Below are 23,135 nucleotides of genomic sequence, written 5' to 3' on the forward strand. Positions count from 1 at the left end.
TATGCATCCAAACATTTCTGTTTTCTACTGTGCATTTACTTCTATGACTTTTAATTTAATCTTTAAGCCAATATTAAAAACAAACACACCAACAATAGGCATGGGTATTGCATGATTAGACACGTGGTTATCTGCATGTCTATTTATTTATTGGCAAAGAGTCTGAGCCCAGGGATGGAGAACAATTATTGTCTTGGTACAAGTGTAAGCGATGATAGGGTTTGTTTTTACCATCATTGAGAGGAGATTAAATTGAAAAATTGAGACTACCACATTTTAAAAAGATTTTTCTTTGAAATAAAGTAGAAAATAGGAGGAAATGTCGGAAGATATTATAAGCTTTGAGGCAATTAGAGTGACAGAGGAAGCTGGCTGCACATTTGGGATGACAATGCTTCTTCACAGACATCGGGGCAACTCCACTTCCCCTTCGGCACACAGGGCTAGAAATGAGTGCACTGACGTCAGTGCGCTGTGTCCGGATTTACACGTAAATTCAATGACATCCCCTGCCTTTGCATAATAGGTGTTGTGTTTCCCTTTTAATTGTATGTTATTTTCATTCATGTCTTCCTCAGATATTAAACATGGTTCTGAAAGTCGAAAAATAAAAACAATGAACAATCTTTCATTTTTATGGACAGCTTTCACCTAATGAATAGGTAGGGTAACATTAGACGATGAAACCATCTAAATAGCTAATACATGTCAGCGGGGGCCAAGTATGCTCTTAGGACTTTTCCATGACACCTGGCAGCCCGTCATCAGTCACTCCGAGTCACACAGGGAGAAACCCAGGAAAAGGGAAGTTCCGTTACCCCTCCTCAGAGCGGAGCAGGCGGGGATGGAGAACGTGGAGCCTAGCAGCCTGACCCCAGGGTCCTGGCTCTTTACCTGGGGGATTCACAGACCCACACAGGTGCCTTCAGGTCAGAGGGCACCGTGTGAACCTACTCCTTTGGGGCTGTGGTTTCCATTAAGTCCTTTCCCATTCCACTGTCAGTGACTGTGAATCCTCCAAACTAATTCCCATTCTGCTAGTTCCAATCCATGGTTATAGTTTTCTCTAATGCCCACAGAAAGTGGAAAGAGGACAATAGAAAACCACAAACTTCCTAAGAAACAATCTTCTATTAAAATATAACCATATATACAGATATACATAAATGTATCTTTATATCCATTCATCCATTCATCCATCCATCCATCCATGCATCCATCCATCATTTCTCATATCTATCTATTATCTATATCTATCTATCTATCTATCTATCTATCTATCTATCTATCTATCTATCTATCTATGTATCTATCTGTCATCTATCTACCTACCTATCTAATTTTTTTCATACTCTATGGTACAGACAGATAGCACAGATGCATGGATATACACATAGAATGGTTTTGAACTGCAGCTTGAGTAAGAACAAATTTCTCTATCTATCCCACTGTGCCCCCATCTGTAAAATTAGTAAAAGTGTTACCTTTCTCAAACTTTTTATTTTGCGACGTAAGGGAGTCTCCAGTTTATTGCTATTACAATCTGACGGTGAGCAACATTTTATATATTATAATATTCTTCAAGACTTTCTCTGATTTCTATAGGCAAGCTCTATTGCATTGTAGAAATTATACATGATAAACTTTTAAATTCTGTTTCTTTAGTTATGTTTATGGGGTGACAGTGGTTAATAACATTGTTTTCAAGTGTACATTTCTATAATATGATACATTATCTGTATATAGCATTGTGTGCTCACTACTCAAAGATAACTCTCTGTCACCATATATATATTTGGTCCCCTTAACCCCTTAGTACTTCCTCGCCCTCTTCCCTCTGGAAAACATTATACTGTTGTCTGTGTCTGAGTTTTTGATTGTTTGTTTTTCTTGTTTGTTTATTTGTTGCTTTCAATTTTATATCATATGAGTGAAATCATATGGTTCATGTCTTTTTCTATCTGACCTAATTCATTCAACATGACATTCCCAAGGTCCATCCATATTGTTGCCAATGTCAGTATTTCATCTTATAGCTGAGTAGTATTCCATTGTATATATGTCCTACATGTTTATGCAATCATTTATCAAATTTTGAAGATATCATGGACCGCCTCTATTTCTACTCTTGACCCATGTATTTTGCATTCTAGTTCAGCCCTCACTGACATTGATAAAGCCTTAGAAGTAGCTCAAAATTATGTCCTAATATGTTGTATTGACTCTAACATTATGAAACTTCATAAAATAATACACATGACTCCTGAAATCCAAAAGTTTTCAAAAGTTCCTCAGCATGTTCAGATGCTGTTAATATCCAAAACTATATGCTATCTGAGCTCTACACACCTCTCAAAACACACTTCTAAGACTTTCTTTCTTAACTTTACTATTTCAAGTAAAAATTTATCTGGCTGCATTAATATACTCTATGTCTAGGTATATATTACACATTGTTAGATGTTGCCTTTAAGGATCTTATCTAATCAATGCTCTCTGCTTCTTTTAAAGCAAAGACTCAAAATAAAGTCTGACCTCTCCCAGAACTGATTTCATGTCCTCAGATAGTAATAATTGCTTCCTATTATTAGTATCTGGAAAAGGTGAGGCTTGTTCCATAAAACATGTCTTAGATTTGTCCATCTATTTGGTCATTCACACTTGAAATTAGGAATTTATTTTTTGAATTCCGGTACTTTATTTCCCTAAAAATCTAATTTGGAGCTCTTTTCAGACTCTTCTGACTTGCGAATAGTAATTTTGCTCTCTGTTCCTGCCACTCCCAGGGCATGGAGCCCAGCTTTTGCTATAATCTCCTACAGAAGGTCACATAAGTAGGAGAGAATGGTTAAGGTTTGGTCCACAGTGTAGTCAATTTAATGCATCAGAATCAGTGTATCTGACTGTTCCTCTTTGAAAAAAACTTTGTCATTATTGACACAAGGATTTTCTAAGCTTATAGCTTTGTGCAATTTTGAATGTCAGGCATTCAGCAAGATAGCTGTTGTGAACACACTTCTAGAACTTGACTCCATGCTATGAATACTGGACTAGTATCAAGCACAGAAACAGTGCCGTCGTTTTCTCAGGATCCCGAAGAATATTCAGAACTTACCTTCACATCTCGGTGGCATTGACCATTCTCCTTGACGACATGTTACATATTTAGTTCCTCGAAGTTCATAGTAGGCCTGGCATTGGTACTCAACCCGTGATGAAGAAGGATACACTGCCAATGGGATGGAAATGATGTCCCCATTGCTAATATCAGGAGGAGGCCCACAGTTTTCTGCTGGGTCTGAAAAATAGCATTTTAAATGTGAGGACAAATTGGTGGTTTACCTGGAAGTGATCTAAATAAAGCTTTATATTTTGCATTTTAAAGCTTGTGTGTAAAAAAATGCCCTAGATAATGCACACTCCAATAGGGATTACATAGATAGAGATTTTGCAATTCTTGAAGAAGGAAATATAGGAATAAAAACACTTACTAAAGCAGGTTGGCAAGTTGTACCAGCCGTCCTCACCACACACCATGGATCCCGATGGCTTTCCGTCTGTGTTTTCGAACCCATCCAGGCATTGATAGTCCAACGTGTCATTGAGTCTAAACGGTTTTCCAGTGATGATGGCTCTGGCATTCTCAAATAATGGCATACCACAATGTTCTAAAGCAAAATAAAGGCCATTGTGTTTCTAATGCTACATCATGTATAATCCAACTCAGAAAATATCATTTCAGCTGTAATAACCTGTACTGTAAGTGTGTACAGGTAAGTGTAGCATCACTTGAAAATGCTCTGATATTCTTTTTGTGCTGGAGTACCTTACCTTAAAAAATAGATTTCCACATACATCATTTTTCTTATCAATCACAGCCTCTACATATATATTAGAAACATTTTGTCAGACCTATTTTTAACTATGAGTATGTCACTGGTTGTTACTAAATTATATTATTGAGATTATATGACATTTTAAATTTAAAAAAATTGTTAATTTAAAAGGTTATGTGTGTATTTATATTCCAGACATAATAGTACTAAGTGTATGTGTGTAAGAGAAAGTTTTTATCATTGTTCATTATTTATATAAAGTACCGTGTTTTCCATTATGATTTCTATAATAGAAAATTTATCAAAATTGAGTATAAAAGTGAATTACAGAGTACAGCTTTTTTACTAAAGAGAGCCCTTGACAAGCATAAGAATGCAACACAGTATTTGAGTATGTGTGAGTTGATATCTTACAGGCTGGATATCTCACTAGGTGACACTGAGATCAGCAACTTTGTAATTGTGTCTGGTACTTTTTAAGTTATGAAAATGTTTTTGAGATTTATCTAAGTTGTACTATGTATTAAGAGTTTTATGCTATGGCTAAAAACAACTGGATTGGTGGATTTTTTTATATGAATGTACACATCAATAACTATTGAAATTAAAGTACCAAATTGGTCCCAAAAATCTGAAGGAAACAGAAAATCCTTCCCAGTCATATGGGATCTGCAATGCGGAAAGACTCTCTGTCCTTCCTCATGATCTTCATGTTGACATGGGAAGCTCTGCCTGTTAGTTGTGACTGTGGGCTCCAGGGCCCACTGGTGAACATCACATTTGACAGCCCTCCTGACTTCAGCCCTCAGCTCACCCACCTCCCAGGACCCCTCAACCCTTCCCCTCACTGTGCCCCAATGTAACAAGGCCCCCCAGAGCTGGACCTGCTCAGGAGTACCAAATTATCAGGTCCTGATGCTCCTGATGTCATCCATCTCAGTGAAGGACCTGTTTGCCTCCCTGCACAGGGAACATGAAGACTATGAGGAAGGGATCAGGCTCAAGGGGTTGGTGAGTTTAAAACACGAGAGAAGGGAAGGAACTAAGTTCTAGTTGACAGATCAATTCGCGTTGCTAGTACGCCCCTGAAGTTCCCTAAGGAGTCTGTCTGCAATGGGATTGTTTTTGCTCCAAAGGCAAGTTGAGTTGAAAGAGATAGATTGATGCCCTTCTCCATTACCATCTACTCTAAATATACAAAGATCTAATTCAGCACGGTATGGTGCTACAAATATTTATGTATCTTTTTACTTTTCAAAGTGTGTGATTTACTTTTAAATACAGTGATCACCTCTGAAAGGGGAAATGGTTGACGGAGAATGGAGAATAGTATGTTATTTGCTAATGCAAAGAGGTGGAGCTGACCATTCACTTTGCATTTAATGGATATCTGGGTATTCATCATCCATCTTCTCTTTCTTACTGAGTAACCAAATCTCGTTTCTAACCTCCAATTAGTTGTCTATGGGAAAGGATATGTTGCCCAACGTTCCTTGAAGCTTGTTGTGGCTGTTTGACTGAAATCTGATCAACATTGTACAAGCAGAAGTTCTGACTGAGAGGAACACTAACACTCCCCTGAAGGTCAGCTGGAAGGTCCCATCCCCGACCCACTGGTGTCTTTAGCCTCCTTCTTGCTGCCTGGAAACAGAGTTAAAATTAAGTGTCCAGCTGCTGGTTCGTAACCATGGAATCAAGGACCCCCTATGGCTGAGGAAAAATATGGACCCAGGTAACTTATTTCTTAGACTTCTCACCTGAGGAGTTTTATTTTTGAAAATAAACTCTTGTATATGAAATCCCAGTAATTTTAATCTTTCTATAAAATCCCAGTGATTTAATCTATGGGAATTCGGTGTATTTATTTTTAAGTATATTTTAAATTCTTCATGAACACATTGAGTGCAATTTCAATGTAAATGCGAATGTTACTTTACTATCTGTTTTATTTAACATTATATAGTGACATTCATAATTTACAGTTCTATTCTCATTTAATTCAACACAGTAACACAATCTACTTATCAAACATTTAAAACAATTTAGACACATTTAGCAGGGAAGACGAAATATGTCTGTTGTAAGACATAAGAGACTTGGTATATTTGGCTTGAGAGTTGATACATGAAACTTTCACAGCAATGAGTCTGGGTCTCGGAAAATCACACACAGATGGGCTCTCAGAGCCGTTTACTTACTGATGCATCTGGGAGGAGGGTTCCAGCCGATCTCTGTACACATCACTGTGCTCTGCTGATTGACAAGGCTGTAGCCAGGATCGCAGTCAACCTTTATAGACTGACCCTCTATATAGCTTTCTTCCTTATGTGGAAAATGTTTATGTTCCAAATGACTGAGAGCACATTTTTCTAAGAATTATAAAACGGAAATTAAAAAAAGCACATAAAGTTGGTCAAAATAATAAATGGAAAGTTATCTTTACAATATTTAAAGTAAAATGTATAAGCATTAAAAAAACACATAGTTTAAGAAAAACTAAAGCTAGTATGAAATATTATTTTAAAAAGAAAAGATCAATATTCAATATTTTATCTTTCGTTTTTATAATTAAAATATGCATAAATGATATAGGCATTTTTTACATCTTTTTAAATAAATGGAATTATGTAGTTGTAATTTTAATGCATTTTATGTGAAGTGTAATAATACTAATTATATGGTTATTAAATTTTATTTTTCAATTATAGTATACATTAAATATTATATGGTATTAGTTTCAGGTCTGCAGCATTGTGGTTAGACAATCAGTGTAACTATTCTTGTAAAGTCTGTTTCTATCTCTCATATTTTTACTGAACTTCTCCTAAAAGCAAATACCTGTATTGGTCTTTCTGCTCAAAGAACTCATCCTCCACCTTACTTTTGTCATATAGTTCTTATTGTCCTTGTGTCTTTTATTCTCTCCATTCCTTTATGCACAAGGTTAGAGGTTGACTTACTGTGGCATGGTATTTCTGGCGACCACCCTCCTGTTGTGCAAGTGATGTAATACCATTGTTTTTGTGTAGGAGTTGCATAACCGTCATCACAAGAGTAGTAAAACCACTTTCCCAAAGATACTGGAAAGTATGATCTGTATGAATCTTCACTGTACAGAACTCCATGTTTTATTTCTGGAAGGTCACAGGGCTGAACTAGCAATAAAACAAACAAACAAACAAAAATACAGTATGGTTAGTGTTTTATCACAATAAAATCAAATGAGTGATAAATCATTTCATTGGTGAATTATATTTTATTAACCTAATTATACTCATTTCATTAGCATATCTAGGACAAGAAAAGTTATAAAATTCAGATGACATAAATAACAACTGTTTTCTGATCCCAATATATACATATATCAAATCCTTATGTTGAACATCTGAATTTTTTTGAACATCTGAATTTAATATGATGATATCCATCAGTTTTATCAAAATAAATAAATAATAATTTTCCTTGTTGTTGTTATACTCTTGGGGTCTGTTTCAGGGTGATAACAGCTTCCTCTTTATTCGTATCATGCTTTCAAAATTCATTTTGATTTTCCCCTTAATTAACACTGAGAGCATTGACCTAATTTCTGTATGATTGCACTTTTCAGCCAAAGAATATCCAGTTTAAGTGTGGACCACCTTCACAATGAACTGTAATATAAAGAAAATGAATATGATTGTAGAGACAGAAAACACTTGAAAAGGGTCAAAGAAGCATCCCCAGAATTATAATACCCTGTTGAACTGAGTGCCATTTGGTGACGTGTGATGATTTTTAGAAAATCAACAATGTCTCCAACACACCTCCCTCATACAGGGGAGCCCAATTCCTCCTTTTGAGTGAGTGCTGCACTTAGGGACCCTCTCCTAGAGAGTATGGACGGCTGAGGTGACAGTGTGTGACCAGGTCGTGAATGGTATGGAGGTGTCCTTTTTGTCTCTCTGATCACTAACTCTGGGGGACAGGAAGCTGCCATTCATGCAACCTATGGAAAATCCAGGTGGTTGGGCACTGAGGCTCCTGGCAAAAGCCATGGAGAACGTCCTCTTGGAAACATCCTCCACCCAACCCATCCCAGCCCTCTGTTAATACCATCTCAAACAGCATCTTACTTGCAGCCACAGAGTGAGACTCAGCACCGGGCAGCTGAGCCACTCCCAAATCCCTGAGCCCTGGAAACTCTGAGACAATAGAGGGTTATTGCTTAAAACGAGGGTATTTGAGGGAAACATTTACACAGAAATAAATAACTAATATATGAGGTGCTAGATAATATAGTTTTATGCAATGTTTAGTTCAGGTATTAGAATTATATTAGAGAAATGAATTCCTCTGCTCTACATTCACAGTAAGGCAATAATTTGGACTTCATGGGTTCCCTTTTTTTATGTTTAAGAGAAGTAATTTCATAATTAGGAAGCAGGTCAAGATATGAACGGAACTTACGGCTGCATCTTGGAGGGGGCTCCCAGCCTTTGTCAGTGCATTTTGCCTTAATCCCTCGGGTTGAGGGATGAAAGCCATTCTTACAGTGGTATGTGATTACTTCTTCAAGTTTGTATACTGCCCTGTCAGGAGTGTAGCCCCCATTTTCAAACCTTGGAGGATCACATGTTATTTCTGAAAAGGAAAAGAACATGTAAATAATGCAGAAATCACTGCCCATGAAAATAGTCAGGCACATGAGAATAAAACAAATTGTCCTTTTTTGTCCTTACCATAGAGAAAAATGGCATTGAAATGAGCACAGCCCTGGGCCCTCCCCACACCAAGTCACTTCCTCCTCTCATCCTCTCACCTGAGTAATTGGTGCCTGTGTGCTCTGCAGTGCTTTCTCCGTAGCCATCATGCCCGTCATGTCATCCCGTGTGTGGTATGAAGTCCTAACCTGTCACTTCAACTATGCTTTCCTCCTTCCTTAAGTGCCTTGGCTTGTGAAGTTGTGATAAGGACTGTTCACACATATTCTGAGTCTCTTCCTCCCAGCACTTGGTGGGAGGGTCCCTCCAGACCCGTGAAGGTTTGTCCAGGACCCTTTTCAGATGTCAAAGGATGCTCAAGTCCTTCATGTGAGTGAACTGGGGACCAGGGTGCTTCCAGTTGGGACCGTTAGGAAGCCCCATTCTGTTGTGATTGTTGTTACTACAGGATATTGCCCAGATTAAATAATGTACACACCCCAGCATGTCACAGATTATGAAATGAATAATAGAAAGTGATATCAGTACATTCTTCTCATACCTGGTATTTCATGAGGCACCGTAGGTTCACTAGACGTTTAATTTATGATAACTCAAACATGTGAGGGCTGGAGTATAAAGTAAAATGATGCCAAAAATCATGGGAAATAATTTGTAAATTGAATAATAGAAATGATCTTTAAAATATTTAAATTTTCAACATTTATCATGATCTCAGAAAACAAATGAAAATGTATTATGATTACACTGGAAATTAAGAATAGATTTTATTTTTGTTAAAAAAGATATGTCAGTTCCATAAAGCTACTTCTGTTAAAATATTAAATTGATAGTGATGTGAATGATCTTTAATAGTTTTTCAAAGTTATAATTAAAATATAGTAACCTAAACATATTTAAAATATATGACATAAAGAAGCTTGACATAAAAACAACTGTAAAATCATTGTAATGTGTTAATTTATGAAAATATCTATTGCTTTTTGAATTTTCTAATATCAGAAATAAGAATCCCTCAGACAGTTTTGGGGTTATAATCTAGCATTTCTGTGACATACTTCTAGTCAAGATCATGAGCCTGTTCACATGATTCCCTACCACTGAGGAGTGGCTGTCACACTGTGGAACTCAGGAGACAGAAAACTCTTAATTTCCCTTGAAGTGATTATGTGATAAATATTCCATAAAGGTATTTTTTATTGTATCCTCACACCACAGAATGTTTCAGCCAGTCAATTTATTTAAACATTAAAGAGAAATAAAAAGGACAAAGCCATATTTCAGAAGGAAGCTAAATATTCAAGTCAATTTCACCTTACCTTGTCCGTGAGCCCAGGAAATGTGCAAGGTAAGAGTGACAGCGGCGAGCAACAGCATGTTAGGCATCTCCAATGGTATAGCGACACAGATATTCCAACAGTGCTATTCGGTGTTTTAAATCTGTGTCATGAGCAGATGTCAAGTGTGGCTCTAAATTTAAGTGCTCCACCCAAGAATCTAGTTTATTTAAATCATTTAGTGGATATCCAGTTAGAGAGTTTTGCCATAAATGGCAAAACTGAATTCCTATGAGTGATTTCACAACTATTTCTTGAAACTGAATCCCTGATATGTGTTTGTACTACTTTCTTTCGAGACAGTATTTACTGGTACCCAAGCGATTTAAATTTTATAATAAACACTTCTGGAGAATGGGTGAGGTCCTTTCTCAACCAAGAAATTTCTGGGAATAACTCTGAGGTCATGTCACTGCAACTTTCTCTTGTCCTATACTTGACCTCAACCAACACAGTCTTTAGGGACTGATGGACACCAACCAGTGCATTTGACTCTGTTCTACCATCTGTACTTTCTTGTCTTTAAGAATGCACTGACATTTTTTTTTAACTCACATAGACCACACAACAGAGTACAAGTGTTTCAAAATATTTTTGACCATTAAAATATTCTTTAACTAATGGGCATTAAGACACCTTTTAATTTAGGGTACAACATATTCAGAGGCGTTCAAACTTTCCCAATTTGTAGTAGGGACATAAATAAAGCGTCCTCACCAGTTCTTTCACTGACCTATTAATTCTATTTATTTTACTTTTCTTCATATATACCCAATTAAATAATCAGTTAAGATGTGGTTATTAAATATAAGAGGATTGCTTTTAAGCTCAAGTTAATACTTAATATGGAAAAATTACTGGTAGGAAAGAGTAAAACCAATTACCAATGTCATAGAGTCAAAGTGTTGAGTTTTAAATATGTATTCACTTCTTTATTTGCTATAATGACAATACTTTTACACTAGAGTAAGGTATAGAATTTAGACCTCCCATCTAGCAAAATAGCTGGTATCAGATGGAACCTCTAAGAAATAACTATTATAAACTCAATACAATTATGAGAATGAACTGATTGAGTGAGTGGATGCAAGTGGAAATTAGTGTCCCACTTTCAAGAGAAGGGAATAAAAATATGTGAGATCCATAATTTTCCACTTTCTGAGCTTAGACACGTCTCATGTCCACATGGTACCCGAATAGTAGAGCTTGGGCAGAAAGCCCTGAGCATTCTGAGATCTGAGTTTGGGGCTGCTGGAGCATTTGCCATGTGGGAAGGAAAAGAAGTCCCTGGGAAAACTCCCAATAATCCTTCCCTTTACACCATTTACTAAATCTACATGGGCACGCATGGCATGAAAGTCTAAGCAGCTTTGTTGAATGAAATTGCTCTAAGGCGGAACCTTTCAGATCATGGCCAGTGCGGATGATAGGACTTTGGAGTTCAAGGACAGCCTAGCTCATTAAATTTGTCACATGTTACTTGAATCCAGATAGATATGTCTCAGGAGTATATATTATGACCCAGAAGTTGAGTCCAGTTTATATAGTTGATTTAAGTCAACAATTAAATAAACCAATCTTTAAAAACCACCACCACCACCACCAACAACAACAAAAACAACTTAAAACCAAGACTTCACAGGGTAATAGTGTTCCACAGAACTTAATTTCTGTTTTTTATTATTATGAGATGGTCAGCCACCCAGCATTGGTAAGAGAAGACAGAGCACGGGTTAAGGGGGGGGGGAACCCCCCCAAATTCATAATATTCTCAAGTCCTGGAGACAGAGAGAGAAGGTAGGGATGAGAAGAAGGGTTAGGCCATGAGTTTTATTAGGACTTTCTGAGGAGAGCAAGGCAGGCAGAGAGAACAGATTTGGATTGGCTAGTTTGGATAATGCTGGCTTGCTTGCTTTGGGCTACAGGGTAATCTCTAGGTCCTGGCATTTGGTCCTGGGATAATTAAGTTACAGAACTATTGCCTCCTGGGCTGTTGTGTCCAGACAGAAGAGGTATGACTCTGGATTGGTTAGTTTTCATATCAAAGAAAGTGGCTGGTCCACCCCTCCTACGTGTAGTCATAACTGTAAGTAAAACACGGTCCTCTGGAATCCTGTATTATTTTTTATTTTATATGTATAATAGAGATAACTATGGCAAATCTATGCAGTATTGCTGTTGTAGCTATTGTACCTCTGTACCTTTAGGGGTCCCATTTTGACTAAGTAGATGTGCCAGCCTCTGGATCATCACTAGAAAATCATTTTGCCTACTTGTGGAAACTAAACATAGGCAAAATTAGAAAACATTCATCAGGAACACCTCTCCTTACCCCAGCCAGAAAGATTTTGTAAGATATTGAACCATCAGAAAATACAAAATAGTTATAGTAGAACTTCTTACTGAATGAAAAATTAAAAAATATATGACATTCAGAGACAACAATAAGAATCTATAATCTCTACAATGCATTCCTGCTGATGTTCAGTGGAAAATGAGACATGACTAGACATGAAAAGAAGCAGAAAATATGAACTACATTCAGAAAACAGCTATCAAAACTATAAACCTAAACAATATGCTCAAAAATAAGAAAAATGTAGTTTTAAAATGACTATGAGATATAAGTTAAAGGGTCTACAGAAAAAATTATATATAATTGGCAAAGGGTTGTAGAATTTAAGAATAGAGGTATATATTTTGAAGAAAGATCGAATGTGAATGATACATATAGATTTCTATCCTTAAAATCATTAAAATACAATGTAGAGTTGAAAAAAAAATGTAAGAAAAACTATACAGAAAAAATTTTAAGAGAAATATATGATGTCATGGTTCTTACACTTTACGAGAAGTGACAGAAGAAAATATATCTGTTGGTCTGTGATCGGCTAACTACTGGTATGTATATTATAGAACATAGATAATCTACTAAAAATGGATAAATAATAACCAACAAATAATATTCAATGAAGTGCTTAAAGCATAAGACTAAGGTCAAACAATGCAAGGAAGGAGTCTAAAGAACACTGACAAATTAGAAGCAATTGGCAAATGGCATAAAATTCATCAAGATGTTAACTTAAAATTAACAAGGCCAATGAAAAAGAAGGTAAAACAGAATTGGGTAAAAGTGTTTCCAGAGAGAGTAATTTAACTCTAAAGCACTGATACGTTGAAAGCAAAGTGTTGAAAATGTAAACTGTCTGAACTAATCATGTCAGAGGTGAATGCTTAGGGTAAGACCAGAGACAATGAAAATCAAAAGAGAATACCAGAGTGTAATGAAAAGTGTTTCATAACAATACAACAAGCTCGGTGATATCAAGTTCAACAAGGGAACAGGAAAGAGGCAGGGAAATTGTAAGTAAGGAGAAAATATACTTTTATAACTTAGAAAAACTTTAAGAATTCCAGAAAAAGAGCTACTTGAACTAATACACAAAAACAAAAATATTTTCTTTATGTCAGAAACTAACATTGGAAAGTGCAATTTTAAAAAGAATCCTATCCTTTATAAACATTAACAAAAATCTTAAAGTATTCAGGAGTAAATTTGACAAAATAGTGTTAAGACAGTTACACAGAAAATTGCAAAACAGTACTGAGGAAAATTTAAAGACAAATACATTAAAAAGTCCATGATATTTGTGGATTGGAAGACTCACTATCATGAAGAGCTCCACTCTTCTTAATTAATTTATTCTTTGAATTCAGAAAAAGTCAAATATCCTCATTTAACCAAAATAAATCACTAACAGCATAATTCAAAAATTCATCTTGAAAAAACAATACACTGGAAGAATTTTAATCCGCAATATCTAGATTGACAATAAATACTCTGTGTTTATCACCGAGTGGAAGTGTCATAATGAGAAACACCTGGGCCGTGGGAGGAAGGGAGTCCAGAGATACCGGACCACAGAGGTCATTCTCTTCTTGCGTAAGAATAACCAGTGCGGGAAAGAGAGTTTTCCCAGAAAATGGTGAGATAACAGTTGGGAGTTGGTTCAGTAAACAACATGAAACCTTGACCCGTGTCAAGGGTTCAGCCTTGGCTAGGGCTTGGCGGCAGGCCAAAAGCAGTTTCTCAAAGACAATGAATGGGCTTTCCTCAAGGTCAGCGTGTGACTCACCGACAGGGGCCCGTGGCAGGATCCAGACTGCGCCCTTAGGTCCCCCTGTCACTCCAGCACCCTAGGATCTCCTTGGTCCAGGGCCTGAGAGGCAGTCCCGTGCATAGCGGCCTGGACCTGGGATCCAGCCCCTCCCATTCTGCGCCTCAGTCACACCAGCACCTTTGGGAACCACTGATAAACGGGCTAAATCTCACCTCCAATAGAGACGAATCTGCCCCCAAAGCTTCAAGAGGCACAGTGGGAGTCACACATTTTTGTTGCTGTTGTTGTGGAGAACTTTGTTGTGTGTCTCAGTTTAAAAGACATACTGCCACGTGACCCGAACCATCGGTCCCTAGCGACGTCCCTGAGGTAACTGGCCCCTGGATATTTGCTGGGTTTGTCCCCACCATCTGACATGTGAATGTCTTCCAGTAAGTCTAGACTCGTTGCTCTTTCTTCCTCCCTGGGCTCAACGGGCGTAATGTCACCATGGGATGGGCCAGTGTGATTTCTGGTGGAGGGGAGAGGTGGCCGAGGTCCCTGCAGATGAAGTGATGACACGGGGCTGCAGAGCAGACGACCCCAGAGAGAGGACAGTGCGGGAGTCCTGACCACCTTGTCACCCAGAGGAAAGTGCTGCGGCTGGTCTTTCCGAACAAGGAGGGAGACAGTAAGTAGCCTTTGTCCCCGCAGGAGCTGCCTACCGCGTGTTCTCAGATGTCACAGGAGGTGGGCCAGTTTTCTCAGGCAGTGAAACATCTCTGGGGGAACAGAACGACGGTGGCCCCGTCTAGATAAACTGACGGTGCTCCCTAGTTTCTCAATCCCAGACGTGGGTTCTGCAAAAGCCAAATAGGGCAGTGGTCGGGCTGTGGCAGAAATCCCCACTCCACACCTGTTACATCCTGGAATCCCCCCTCTGGGAAGAGAGCTTTGCTTTGCTTTATTCCTAGGGGAGGAGGGTCTGCAGGCTTTTGGTGCCGTCCCCACCCCCACAGCCCACGTGGTGTGGTCAGGGAACCAATGCGCCGGTTCTTCCCGTGCTCAGAAATGTGCCCAGCGTGCCTGGGAAAAGCCATGTACTATTTCTGCTGAAGGATGCAATTGTCCACTCGTGCAAAAGCAAAGGCAGAGGAAGCCTCAGCAGCATCGTGTCAGTGACTCTGAAGTTCACAGACTCAGGCGTGTCCCCTATAAGGTGACTCTGAATTTCCACAAATCCCTTTCTTCTTTACTTGGCAGGAAAATACTCAGAGTTTGCCTGCTAATGCTGTTTCCATGGAAACCTGGTAAATGGGTCATGTCATGTGTGCCAGAAGACACACAGGCTCTGGTTGACAATACTCTGGGGACAGTGGGTCAGGCAGATCTTTGAGGTGTTGAGTGTTGTGATTTGTCAGATCCTGGAGGTAGATCTGCTCAAGGGCACATAGACAGGTTGTAGAAGATCATGCATTTAATCTTTTGGGGGTATATTTAGCAATAGCTAAATATAGAGGAACAAAATGAAGTAATCACTTCTTACATCTTATTGCTAACACAAGTATGATCCCGCTTGGTTTTTATGTATTTGACAAGTGATTTTATTTTCAATTTTCTCTAAAGGAAAATTTCAAAATGCTTCAGCACTTAGGGAGAAGGCATGGAGAAAGTTCAGAGAGCGGTGAGCAGACCGAGCTCCACCCTGACGTAACTAAGTTCCGGCCTGGACGGTTCAGTAACAGGACACAGAGCATTTTGCTTTGCCACACTTTAATGAGAAGCTGCTAACAAGTGATTCGTTGGTCTCTCACATTCTCATGACATCTTCCACTTAATAGTTCACACAAATTCTGTTTATGAATAAACATGAGTTAAACTGTACTTGAAAAATGAAATTGTAAGAATGGGATTAATGATAAAAGAGATCTAAATGAATATGCATATTCTAACTTTAACACTGCGATATAACTAATATCTTCTTACACAAGTAGGGTATGCCACTTTCCCTTCCAGACAGCGAACTCGCATTACAGTTCGTGGTGACTCTGGACGATAACCATATACACACGTAAACTCAATTTCATCCTCCATTCTGTAATAAATTTTTTTATCATATTTCCATCTTAATGCAATGTTATGTTTTCTCATAATTTCTTCTGATATTATACATGCATCTGTAGGTAAAAAAAATAAACATAAGATGTTAAGTAATATACAAATATTTTTCTCAGAATTTTAGACTTTTGTGGAAAATTCTCTACACTGATGCATGAATTTATTCTCAAAACCTTTCTCACACCAACTCATTGAGAACCCATTCTGTAGATGTAAAACATTTTAAATGATTTCTGAGGTAAAAATGAGGTACTACGTCTAAAGTATAATAATTAAATGTCAAAGTTCATATTGTCAATAATATGAAGACCATAAGTGAAAAAATCTTTTATTGCTGGTCTTGCTTAAGAATTTTTCAAACTACAATTCTTTACATATTTATATTTGATAGTCAAGAATTCAGTAGAATTGTTTTTTAATTCATCAAATGTTTATTGCAAATAGCAAAGTAGACTCATTATACTGATTTTCTCAGAATCCATGAGAATATTGAAGGACTTACCTAAGCATTTTGGGGGTTCTGACCACTTTCCATCACGACATGTTATTTTCCTACTTCCCTGAAGATCATAGTAGGCCTGGCATTGATACTCAACTGATGACCCTGGGGCATAGGCCATTAATGGGAACGTGGTAGTGTCTCCATTGTCAATAGGTGGAGGGGGTCCACATTTTTTATCAGCATCTACGAATATTTTTTGATTTATTAAGAGACAAACTATCATACAGAAGACATAACACTGTACAAATCCAGCACAATACATAATATGAAGACCCATGTTAGTCTGAAGACTGGAAGGACCCTTTGGAGAAATTCTAATCATGGAAAATGAGAACAGAATGTTTTGCAGCCCCTTCATTGATGTCACAGTGAAGCTCACATAAGCCACAATGTGTCTGCATTCTCATTTTCCAATATAAAACTGCTTTTTGCAATGACTAGTGCTGGGCAGACACATAGTTCATGGTCACAGATGGTTCCTTGTACTCTCATACAATCTGCTGCAGTGTCCCTTGGAACTCTAGGTATTTGATTTTTATTTTCACTAAGAAAAACTCGCTGTTTCCTGACTGGCAGTAGAGCAGGGAATTGAGCATCAGCCTGGGATGCTGAGGGTCAGGTTTGAATCCTCAAGGTCACCAGCAAAATTTGGGCATGGCAGCTTGAGTGTGATCAGTAAGATCCCAAGGTCACTGGTTTGAACCCAAGGTCTCTGGCCTGAAGCCCAAGGTTGCTGGCTTGAGCAAGGGGTCACTGGCTCGGCTTGAGCCCCCCACTCTGGTCAAGGCATGTATGAGAAACAATCTATAAAACAACTAAAGTGAAGCAACTATGACTTGTGCTTCTCATCTCCTCCCCGTTTCTATCTTCCTTTCTGTGTCTTTTGCTAAGAGGACATGAACAGGCACTTCTCCCAGGAAGAAATACAAGTGGCTAACTGATATATGAAAAGATGCTCATCTTCATTAGTTATTAGAGAAATGCAAATCAAAACTACAATGAGATACCACCTCACACCTGTTAGATTAGCTATTATCAACAAGACAGGTAATAGCAAGAGTTGGAGAGGCTGTGGAGAAAAAAAGGAACCCTCATTCACTGTTGGTGGGAATGTAAAGTAAAACAACCATTATGGAAGAAAGTATGGTGGTTCCTCAAAAAACTAAAAATAGAACTATCATATGACTCAGCAATACCTCTACTGGGTATATACCCCCAAAACTCAAAAACATTGGTACGTAAAGACACATGCAACCCCATGTTCATTGCAGCATTGTTCACAGTGGCCAAGACATGGAAACAACCAAAAAGCCCTTCAATAGATGACTGGATAAAGAAGATGTGGTACATATATACTATGGAATACTACTCAGACATAAGAAATGATGACATTGGATCATTTACACCAACATGGATGGATCTTGATAACATTATACTGAGTGAAATAAGTAAATCAGAAAAAACTAAGAACTGCATGATTTCATACATAGGTGGGACATAAAAATGAGACTAAGAGACATGGACAAGAGTGTGGTGGTTACCAGGGGAAGGCGGGATGAGGGAGGGAGGGGAGAGAGGGAGAGGCTGGAGGGGAGGGGAGGGTCACAAAGAAAACCAAATAGAAGGTGACGGAAGACAATTTGACTTTGGGTGATGGGTATGCAACATAATTAAATGTCAAAATAACCTGGAGATGTTTTCTCTGAACATATGTACCCTAATTTATTAATGTCACCCCATTAAAATTAATAATAATAAAAAATACAAAAAAAAATTAAAAAAAGAAACAACAATAAAACTCCGTGTCAAAATTTAAGAAACTAATTGATAGAAAAGAAAAAGCTTAAGTAACCTCCAGTTTCTGAAAGGCGAACAACGAGCATTTCTTTCTACTCCCTCTCCTAAACTCAACTACAACTTCTGGACAAATTACATAAACAAACATGAGAAGACTGTGGATGATGTGGCCAGGAACATGGGAACTGAATGGGTGTCTTTTTTGCCTCTTGTATATCCCAGACAGGGAAGACAAACTTCTGACAGTGAAGAGCCATGAGATTTGCACCCATCACAGCCCCAAGAAGATGCCATTCACTCTCCATCCAAAAGCCCAGGAAGGAGCAGCCTAAGCCACAGAACGTTTTTGTTTTCTCCCCAACAATAACTAAACTAGTCTAGAAAACAAGATAAAAATTCCTCAGGTCACCTACGATATTATATTGGCAAACAAACAGTGCACAATAAATATAATCTAATGCAAGTGAAGTAAATATTGATCAGTTGATAAATGATAAGCGATTTCTCGCTAGAGTGTGCAGATACCGAAGGCTAGACTAGAGACTTCTAAAGGCATTGACCATGCTTTAGAAATCTGACTGTCAGGTTCATTATTCAAATTCAGTTACTGTTTTGTTTACATATAACAGTCTAAGAAACTCCAACTCTACTCTAACATCAATATACTGCTATTTTTCATATGGTTTCCTATTAAAGAGTTTTTCCTATTATAAATCACACACTGGAAATCCAAATTTCAGAGGGCAGAGTTCTGACACTGTGGACATTATCAATACTTTTGTGCTAGTCTTTAGATGGTATACATTTAACATTTACCAAGTGGTTTTGTAAATGTGATATTTTAATTGTCACTGTATGTAAAATTTAATTTTATTCTCATGGTGTGTCAACTGATCTTGCATAATTTCATTATAAACATTAAGTTCGTGTTGCTAAAACATATAAGTGGCTTGCAAAGACTTTCACCATGTTCCTGATGAATGTTTTCTAATTTTGCCTATGTTTAGTTTCCACGAGCAGGCAAAATTATTATTTAGTGATGATCCAGAGGCTGGCAAATCTACTTAGTCAAAATGGAACCCCTAAAGGTACAGAGGTACAATAGCTACAACAGCAATTGCATAGATTTGCCATAGTTATCTCTTTTATACATATAAAATAAAAAAGAGTACAGGATTCCAGAGGACAGCGTTTTACTTACAGTTACGACTGCACGTAGGAGGGGTGGACCAGCCACTTTCCGTACACGTGATACCACTCTGATTATCGGGGAGGCTGTAGCCCATGTCACAGACAATCTGTACCGTGTCACCTTCCTTATGTGTTTGTCCCGAAAATGAAGAATGACCATTCTCCACCCAAGGGAAGAAGCATTGTCCTGAAATCCCAAAAGACGGCAAACAGAAATTTTGTATTGAGACAGACGTCGCACTGTGCAAACTTCAAAACAAAAATCTACTGCAAAAAGTACATTCTTAAAAATTAGTTCATGGGTGATTAATAGATGAGTAAGTAAAGTCATTAATCATTACTTATGTATAAAAACATTATCACATTTGTAAAGTTACTTTAACTACCAGACAAGTGAGTGTGCTATTTTTCTCCTTTGATCGACTCTCTTGCTTTCTCATCTTCTTTGTTTGCCTCGTTAGTTTTTCTCTCTCCTGATTCTGACTTCTTCATGTCCCTACCCTGATTGGAAGAGTAAGACACATGTAACTAACAATGAAGCAACTAATAAAAATCACCAAAGTAAGGAAAATCATAAAAACTGCTTTTGAACATCCAAAAGAACTGCATATTTTCAGCAGAAATGATGTGTGAAAATGGACTCTCCTGAGACAAATCTGTGGTCGTACAATTACCAAGAGAGGGTGTTAAAATTAAAATTTACAGTTGAAACTATTGACATTAGTATTTGAAATGAAAAAAGTTTTTTTTTAGCTATTCCACAAAGTTGGGATCTTATTAGTCGCTGATTTTATTTCTGAAGAGTGACATATCCAATCTTTGCTGGCTCCACTAGCCCGATGCTGTAATCGTCCAGACTGTGTGATTTCTACAGGTAACCCACCCCCTACATCCCACTCGCTGAATATGCAGACTGAGTCACCACAGTGATGACGGGGTATGTACTCACTGAGACACTGTGGTGTTGGGGACCATCCTTCCTCCGTACAAGTTATTCGAGTCCAGAGTGACTGTGAGGGAGACACAAAACTGTGATCACAGGAGTAGTAGAAATATTTTCCCAGCACAACTGGGAAGCTTTGTTTATATTTGTTTTCCTCATATATGTTTCCATGTTTTATTTCTGGAAAACCACAAGTTCTTCCTGAAGAAACAAAAAGATAGTATCTCACATGTATGAATAATTCTTCTTTGTTGGAAGAATCCCAGGGATGAATTTATTATTCTGGTTACCTTTCTCCACAGGTATTAGAAATTGGGGAATTGGGGTAATCTGTAATTAAGAGATCAAGGGATTGGGGGAGCTCAGGATGTGTAAGGTTTTAGTTGTTTAGAAGTATTTCCAAGATTAAAATCCCACGGGAAAATGTGAATGCTGAGGGAGAGAAAGAAAGTGGTTGAAGCCAGGACACCTCCCCAATCTGAGACACTCGCTGTGGGATGGTCGGGCTGCCTCTAGCTCTCCATTCATGTCTTGTGCCGCTGCGTCCTGTGTCGCCTGAACATGGACCCTCAGAAATATTGGCCCAGCAACAAGTTGCCTGGCACATGTGTGTGAACAGATATGTGTATGTGAATTCCTCTCACTGGGACATTTTCAATGAAGCAGTAAGGAGACCTTCATAAAGTGAAAAAGGTCAGCAACCCCAGTATAAACCAAGAAAGAATTACTAAATTCTGTCTTTTTGCTGTGAAACCCAGAAAATGAGATTAAATATACTTTATTATATTTTCCCTTTCGTTTAATTTAAGAAAATCTTCCCATAAAGTTATTCTCTATTGTGATGTCACAACACAGATATTCTTACTTGTTGATTCATTAAAAAAATTAGACACGTGATACTAGATATGACATGATGTTATAGTTGAGAGGTGAGCTGAGTGTTCAGCTTGGTCCTCAACTTACCTTGTCCATGAGCCCAGAACACACACAAGGTGAGAATGACAGTGGTCAGTAACAGCATGTTGGTGTCTCCCCAGTTATATTAACTCAGGTGTTCCAGAGGTGCTGTTTGAGGCTTCAAGTCAGCTTCAGGAGGAGGTATCCAGTGTGACTCTGACTATAAGTGCACTATCAGGAAGCTCATTTATTCAGGTCACTCAGTAAATATCAAAGTTCAGAGTGTTTTCCAGTAACTTACATGAATGATTTTCCAATCATATCTTTTACTTCATTCCCCGAGATGTGAAAAGCAGAAACCACGTGCCAAACGAAAAACACATGGCTAGTGTGTTTCAAAAAAAGTTTATTTTAAAAGCACCTGAGTGCAAGCAGACTGAGACCAGCAAAGGGTGTCAACCCCGAACTGCAGGAAGTGGGTATTTGATACAGGGGTTGCTGCAGGCATTTGCTGACATGGGGTTGTCTGCACCTGGACATGCTCAGATTAGCATATCCTGGTTTGTTGCCTTTGGTCACAGAATGCCTCCCTTTTGCAACCCTCTATTCTCTTTTGATGGCCTTGTCCCAAGGACATTTCTCAGAAACTTCCCAGGGTGGGGGGGAGTTGATTAAGGGGAGGAGGAGGTTGGGAGAGGGAGATGCTTAATGAAGAAGTTGCCCTAGTGGGAAGTTGGGTGAGGGGAATTTGGATTTTAAAGGGGCTCTGAATTTAAAGGAGCCCTGAACCCAACTCTAGCTATATGTATTTCTGCAACTTTCCTAAGGCACAGCAAAAGACTGGCACCAAAAGTCATGTTAAATACTAATTTACAAATTAAACATGTCTTTGACAGTGTGTGAGGTTTTTTTCTGAACCGAGAGGTTTGTACGAGAATAACTCTGAGTCCAGCTCACTGTAATTTTCTTGTCCTTTATTTGCCCTCAGTCAACACAGTCCTTAGGAGTCTATGGACATCAAGCAGTGTGTCAGGACCCTGCTCCACCCTCTGAACTTCCCTGCCTGTAGGTAAGTACAGACATTTTTTTATAAACACACATAATGTTACACCCCAGCAAAACAAGTGTCTTAGTACACTCTGAAGTGCTCTGAGGCACCTCATTCATTAGGGTAGAGGATAGATATTCAGAGGCTAACGGTGGAGAACATGGGAAATGAAAGTCTAACCTGAATCAAGAGGTCGTCTGGCTGATATATTTCTGCCAGATACATACTGGAGACTGGTGATCAGACAGGGCTTCCCTTTGTTGGGGACTCTAACCTATTTTCATATGCCTCTGGAATGAGTTTTGAGAAAATGAAAATTAATTTCCTGTATTTACTTAGCTTCTGATCAATGTTCCATGAGCAGATATTTTAAGATTTACAAGCATAAAACAAGTGATTACTCTTGTCTAATGGAAGAGCGATGCTGTGACTCTGTAAACCATTCAGTATGGTAACTGGACAGGGAATGAAAACATCCAGCTTCCATCCAGGGATTCACCCTCTGACTCCAGGAAGAGAGAACAGTCGTGGATTAGCTTCACTTACTATTTTAACATCTAATTTTTTTGTGGTATTACTTCCTGCAATAAATTCTAAGCTCACAAGCTTTGTTTAAACATCGGATTCAATGTGCACAAAGACACGCAGTTATTGGCATGACTGCTT

General features: G+C 38.2%; 1 protein-coding gene across 1 annotated transcript; it reads right to left on the reverse strand.

The window, feature by feature from the left end:
* Positions 1-105: 105 nt before the first annotated feature.
* On the reverse strand, positions 106-21,608 carry LOC136388157 (complement factor H-related protein 4-like). The gene is made up of 12 exons (XM_066360134.1): positions 21,488-21,608; positions 20,531-20,725; positions 19,592-19,768; positions 16,594-16,776; positions 15,946-16,150; positions 14,321-14,559; positions 8,283-8,456; positions 6,797-6,991; positions 6,035-6,205; positions 3,492-3,668; positions 3,116-3,298; positions 106-593 (listed from the first exon to the last, which is right to left on the reverse strand). Exons 1-12 carry the CDS (start codon positions 21,543-21,545, stop codon positions 400-402), a joined length of 2,151 nt encoding a protein of 716 aa, XP_066216231.1. The 5' UTR covers positions 21,546-21,608; the 3' UTR covers positions 106-399.
* Positions 21,609-23,135: the final 1,527 nt, after the last annotated feature.

This window comes from Saccopteryx leptura, chromosome 1 (genome assembly GCF_036850995.1).
Source record: "Saccopteryx leptura isolate mSacLep1 chromosome 1, mSacLep1_pri_phased_curated, whole genome shotgun sequence".
Taxonomy (NCBI): domain Eukaryota; kingdom Metazoa; phylum Chordata; class Mammalia; order Chiroptera; family Emballonuridae; genus Saccopteryx; species Saccopteryx leptura.

Coding starts and splice junctions, on each gene's coding strand:
- LOC136388157 (XM_066360134.1), bottom strand. CDS start 21,545: ATGCTGTTACTGACCACTGTCATTCTCACCTTGTGTGTGTTCTGGGCT. Junction 6,992..8,282: donor GCCCCCTCCAAGATGCAGCC/GTAAGTTCCGTT, acceptor TTTTATTGCTAG/TTCAGCCCTGTGACCTTCCA. Junction 594..3,115: donor AATGCCACCGAGATGTGAAG/GTAAGTTCTGAA, acceptor TTCGACTTTCAG/AACCATGTTTAATATCTGAG.